The sequence below is a fragment of the Haemaphysalis longicornis genome, unplaced genomic scaffold (assembly GCF_048455015.1).
Source record: "Haemaphysalis longicornis isolate Haplotype H1 unplaced genomic scaffold, Haemaphysalis longicornis Haplotype H1 scaffold_1, whole genome shotgun sequence".
NCBI classification, from domain to species: Eukaryota; Metazoa; Arthropoda; class Arachnida; order Ixodida; family Ixodidae; genus Haemaphysalis; species Haemaphysalis longicornis.
Window position 1 is genome coordinate 463312928 of NW_027526203.1, and position 6234 is coordinate 463319161.

A 6234-nucleotide genomic window follows, 5' to 3' on the forward strand; every position below is an offset into this window, starting at 1 on the left:
AGTCGATGATCGCTGATACGATGAAGCGACGAATGGCTGGCTCGTTGGCTGACGGCACGTAGCCGACGACGGTCTACCCTAAGCAAACTCAAATGTACAATATGTACTTTTTATTTACATTAAGTATTTACACTTCTCATGGCTCGTGATCGCAGCGAAGAGGTCGGGCAAGACCCACCGATTCGGGCTCCCCCTCCGCCTGTTGCTCAGACGAACGCAAGGAAATCCTTTGAAAGCTTACATCGCTTTCAGCTGATCGACACGCTTGTATGCGTCGTCTCCGGGCCCGCTCGCCGGGCGGACACAAAAGCGCGGCGAACAACAAAGAAGCATCCGCAGTTTCTCCTTACGCCCCTCACGCCAAAGGCAGCTCGGTCAGCGTGGCAACAAACACAATACAGGTAAACAAGCTAACCCCAGCGAAATATATCTAGTTTGCGGGCGGTTTTAATTAATTAGTGAGGGACCCGAACTTGACAGCTGCCTTCGTAACACTGGAGACGTTGCCATGGAGACGACGAGTCGAAGCATGGAGCGCGCCCGCTGCCTATGCCTCGACTAGAGTGAACTAGAATTCTAGTTCACTCTACCTCGACGGCTCGTGTGACTCCCGCCACCGCTTGTACGCGCTGTAGAATCCAGCCTGCAGCCAGTGCAGGAGGCTTAAAGGAGGAGGGAATGGAAAGGACGGCGACGAAATGGCGGTACTAGTAGGCGACAAAAGGAGCGGCAGGCAGCTAATGCCACTGCCGGAGTACTTGAAGGACTTTGCAGCTGCTGAAGCGAGAAAACGTGACCACTGAGGTGTTTTGAGTGCTAAGCACGGTTGGCACAGTGTACGAGGGTCGGGCGAGAAACGCGGCGTGGCGGACTTCTGAAGCCGGGGCAACCGCGTGCGCACCGGGCCGAGCCTCAGGTTCGCGAGCAAGAGGGACGAGACGCTAACGCACGCTTTAAGATCCACCAAGGGATCTTCGACAAATCTTTTTTTTTTTTTTTTTTTGCGCTGTTCAGGTGTGCTTCAGGATCATGGACCGCAGACTCGCACCAGGGGCGGAATTCGGAGTTTTGCCGTTTCATGTCCGTTTCAATGTGTTCAGTTCGAGAGAACCCTAGTTGGATGAAGGCAGACGGCACGGATACGACACGAGACAAGAAAGGGGCCTTGATTTCTGTGCAGTAGCGGTGGAGGTCAAAGGTCTCGCAACCGGAACAACGTTGTGTTTCGATAAGGACGGAAATTGACATTTTTTTTAAACGGATGCCACTCCGAATTACGCCCCACAGACCCGCTATAATCACACGGGGCGTAACAAATGCAAGGCACATAGAAAAGATTTCGCAGCAGGCAGGGCAGAAGAAAGTGAGGAAGGCCGCCACCATGATCGACACGAGCACCTCATCCAGTCGGGTCGATAAATCGTACGGCGTCTCAGCACTGCCCGGGGCTTCCTTTCTACGCGGGCGCAATGTCTGCGAAGACGAGCGCGATAAGGGAGACGAACACGAAATCGCTCAACACGCAGGAGCGCTGGATGACGGGTGCGACAAATCGCCAGCGATGAGATCGGCCCACGGAAGTGCGCACCGAGTTTGGCATTTCGTGAAATGACAGGAGCGCGTAGGGGGAGCGACACCGAGGGAGGGTAGAGACGAGAGGACGGAACAACGCAGAAACAGAAAAGAGCCGAGAGCACAGACGTGGTAGATGCTGAAGTCATTGCGCCTCGGCTGAAAAGAAGCGGTGGACAGTGAGCGCGATCGTGACGGGAAGTTGATAAGGGGCGCCGATATCTATTTCGCAGATCAACCGCGCTTCCGAACGGGGTAAGAAAAAGCTCGCAGCAGGGCCGGTGAGCCGCCAGAGCCGCGCAGCCACTGCAGCCTCGATGCGGAAAAAGCGACGTCCCTGCTTCAGCCTGGCTTCGAGGGAAGAGGGCGACGCCGTCTCGGGAGTTGGTATGCCGGACGCGTCGGTGCACGGAGCAGCCAACGAGCAGCGCCCCGCGTCCAAGCCCCCCGCGACGATGCACGCAGCAGGGGCCAACGAGCAGCGACTGGTGACGAAGCCCGTGCACAGCGACGAGTCGCTCGTCGAGTTGTTCGCGCTCATCGAGAGCAACCCGTGCTTGTGGAAGAACGACTCCCGGGGCTTCAAGAACCTGCGGCTCAAGCGGCACCTCTGGGACCGCTTCGCCACCCACCTCACGAGCCGGTTTCCCATGCTGGGACCCTTCACGCCCGGTGAGTTCCCCGAAGCCTGCTTTGTCGGCTTTCTTCTCGGTTCAAATGCGCGTACACTCGTCGGTTCAAATATTCCTGCTTTTTGCGAATACTTTGTTTTGTGCTAGTCTTGGCAGTCTGAGCTGTCTCTTTCGCTGGCTTTTATACAGCGAGATGCAGTGAAAGTATATACCGCGCGGTGCTTATTAGCAGCGACATTGAGTAGCGCCAGAGCATTGATTTGTCCGATTTCTAATTCATACCACGCACATTCTGGAGTTTAACAAGCACCTATTAAATGTGTTATTCTGCCTTGTCTGTTCGTTCCCGCTTTTGTGCTTTCTTTTAACCGTTTATCGTGCGTACTTTCTTTGCGAACCGTATAGCGCACACGACGCTGAGTCGCTGTCTGTGGGTTTCCTCAATTTGTGATTTTGGAATGACTGAGAGCAGCTTCGTCTTTCGTTTTGTTGGGTTTTGCTAATAGAGCTATTATTGGATGAGCAGTCGCACAATTCCCGCGAGTTACTGAACTCTTTCGGACTGGCCACTTAAAGACCCCGTGCATGTCTCCGGTGGCAGCGTCAGCTCGCTCGCCCCCTTCAGCGGGATACGTCTATGCCTGGTGCGTAAAGTGAAGCGGCACGAGCAATAACGCCTCTCATTTTCTTGTTCGTTCAACATGACGTGAGGCGAACGGGGCTGTCCCAAACGGCCTCGTCTTCCCCTCGCAGACAACCTGCGATACGTGTACAGCATCAAGCGGCGGCAATACTACGATGAGCTCAAGGAGAAGACTGTGCGAACGAAAACGGGCGAGCTGGAGTACAATGGGCGGTGGAAGTTCTTTGACTGCCTCAGCTTCCTGCGGGTCCACTCGGAGCCCTTCAGGGTGCCCGTCATCAGCCCGTTGCTGCACTTCGAGCAAGAACAGATGGTGAGTACCCCTCCCACTCTGTCGGGATGTTTCTCTGTCGTCACGCGCTGTTCTCGTCATGGCGACGGACATTTTCTTTTGCATATCGGGAGGACCACTGGCAAATGGGTAGGGATTACAGGGCCACGCGAGTACCATGGGGACCATACCTGCCTTCCGCGTCTGCAGAGGGGTCCCCTGCTTCCTTCCGGTCAACGTCCGAGGTTCTTGTTAGTACTGCGTAATCTCAATTTGCTGTAGTCATGACTTGGGCTAAAACGTGGTCATCACAACTGTATTGCCACTGATCATTTTTCATGCTACATTACGAAAGTGTGATAATCCCCGCAGAGTGCGGCGTTTGCACAATTTGTACTGGCCGGCTGAGACCGAAGCTGCCTTCTTTATTCACCCTGCTGTTATTTATCAAATTCCAAGCTCTACCGGCTGTTATCTTGTACGCGGCGGTATCAGTTTCACAAATTCTGCTCGCAGCGTTCGTGGAGACCATTTAGGCGACAAATTCGACGCTTGCCTTTTCCGCCCCCTCCTCCACGCGTTAACTTAGCAGGGTGCTGTGCCCGGCGTGATTCTGCCGCGACGAGTGCACGCTGCTGAGGCCGCATCCACATCTGTTGCTGCTCTTTTAACCTGTCCGTCGGGGGCCCGCTGTCGTAGAGGTACTGCTGCAGAAAAGCACACGCTTCGGTTTCCATCCTGTCTGTGGGCATTTGAATTGCAGCGGTTCTCCACAGCGGCCGCTGGGCTGCTCAAACAACGCTGTGGTATGTTTCCGCGTGCTTCATGTCCACCAACATGCGTCTTTATTGCAGTGTGGGTTCATTCTCGAATGTGATTTCATGCAGCGACCCAGTATCGCCAAATCTTGTGTTATAGTGAAAGTTTGGTATATTTACTTCCCGACATTTCTCGTGACCCAGTGTACTACTGATTATTTCGATACTTTAGGTATCCCATTACTCTCGGAATGTTCCCCACTGCCTTGCTTGTGATTGCACCCTAAAAATGAAATGCATCCTCCTGTTTATCATCCCGTGTTAGCGCGGCGAGACAGCCTGCCTCCGTAGCTGAGACTATGCTGTTCTCGTACAGGGGTCATCGTTCCTGTGTACCTTCACCGTTCCCTATCGCTTTTTTTCGTCGTCACCTGCATACGTGCGGCAAGCAGGAACGGCTCCCAACTTGTGCTTTATTCGTGATATGGCAGGTTTGATTTTGAGTTCAGCGCCGGTGCTCATTTGGCGCAAGTATACGGATATTACACAGCTTGACTCATGGGCCTGCTGAACAGGGGTTTCGACGCTCATTCCTATCGGCAACTTTTCTTATGCGCGCTCCGGACCTTTTTCCTGGTGCGGTTTTGTGTCTAAAATCGTATTGCGTGTATTTTTCCCAATTTTAATTTTCCATTTTTAATTTTCCATTTTTAATTTTCCATTTTTTTTTTTCATTTTTTTTTTCATTTTTAACTTTTCATTTTTAACTTTTCATTTTTAACTTTTCATTTTTAATTTTCAGATTTTAGTCATGTTTCCGAGTCTCGTCAGTGCGCGAGGTGGTCAGCTGTTATCGATGGCACAGGGGGAAAAGGGTGTCCGTATTTTGTTTCCCTCATATCTGTTGACCTGCAACTGAATGTTTCCTCTACCTGTCCTCAGATCGGGCTCGAGGAAGATGGCGACGAGCCATTTGTGGACGACGTTGAGGCCAGTATGGCGGAAACGGACGAGTCCAGCATCCTGCCAGACAACGCCCTGTCGCCGGCCGTCCTGCTGGCCAAGGAAGAGAACCCGGTCACTCCCCGCGAGCTCATCGGGCCCGACGTGCCCAGCAGCTGCCTCGACGTGCCCCCAGTCGCCAAGAAAGCGCGCGTTTCCGCCGACGCCAAGAGCCTCGCCGTTCCGCAACAGGCCTCGGGCAGCGGCGGCGCTGGCGTTCCGCGCGTCGACAGCGTGCAGTCGCTGAACGCGGTCAGTGGTTACTACGACGAGTGTGACCAGTTTGGCAACATAATAGCCAACTACATGCGCCGCTTGTCCGAACAGGACCGGCTCGAGTTTCACTGCCACATCATGAGCTGCACGAAGGATTTCTTTAGCTGCTTCAGCCGTTTCACCAGCAAGCGCGTGTGATTGGCTCGAGGCTACAAGGGCTCCCTAGTCAAGTTCTGCGATTACATTGTTTTAATATGCTTTTTATTTTTTTCTGTTCTTCGAAGGGAGTCATGAAATTGACCTCGCGAATATACGTGTGCATGTCGCTGCGGGAGCAACGCCGGCCAGAATGGTGGTACGTGCACTAGCTGTTTCGAAGGAATTTCGTCGCGCGGCTTCAGCTTAGCTCTCTGCGAGTTTCATATAACCGGTGAATTGTTTTTGACGCTTCTGTTGCTCATATTTTACGAACCATACCAGCCATTGTGACCAGCAGAGTTACTCTGAGAACAGGCTGTTTTCATCAAAACGCGTGTACTTCAAGAATCTGGTATCAATAAAAACTGCTAGAAGCGACGTATTCGCCATTCGTTCAATCGTCGAAGTGCGGCCTGCTTGCCCTGCGCAACGGCACCTTGTGCGTGTCAAATGCGCCTTCGGTCTGAATTGGCACATTCACCCTCAAAGCTTGTTCTTTCTCTACGCTCTCACCCCAACCCCACCCCCTTTTTGCACACAGAGCTACATTTCCCTTCAGTCTCCGCGAATCCATCTCACCCATTCCACAGCGCGCACTGTACAGCAGTGGCATGGCACCATTAAATTAGCGAGTACCGTATGTTTCGTTTATATATATAGTGCGGCGCCCGCCCCCGTCCATCCCTCTACTAACAGTTTATTTACTCCTTCATTAACTATACGCGTCATGCACTGACTGACATGTTCTATTTCGACGAGAAGCCGTTGGCTTGAGTCGCGCTCGTTACGTGACCGCCTCCCCCCCCCGCACACAGGAAGCAAGCGAAAAATAATGCAGGGGGCACGCTGTCTATGTAGCAAGCAGATTCTGTCAATGTAGACCTCGTGGACTGCGAAAAGAGGGCCCTCCAAACTGCCCAAGGACAGAGCGAGGGGAACACG

The 6234-nt window shown here is 53.0% G+C and overlaps 1 protein-coding gene across 1 annotated transcript; it reads left to right on the plus strand.

The window, feature by feature from the left end:
• The first annotated feature begins 1658 nt into the window (after positions 1-1658).
• Positions 1659-5670, plus strand: LOC144156171 (uncharacterized). Its single transcript, XM_077688030.1, has 3 exons — positions 1659-2244; positions 2958-3160; positions 4819-5670. Exons 1-3 carry the CDS (start codon positions 1890-1892, stop codon positions 5290-5292), a joined length of 1032 nt encoding a protein of 343 aa, XP_077544156.1. The 5' UTR covers positions 1659-1889; the 3' UTR covers positions 5293-5670.
• Positions 5671-6234: the final 564 nt, after the last annotated feature.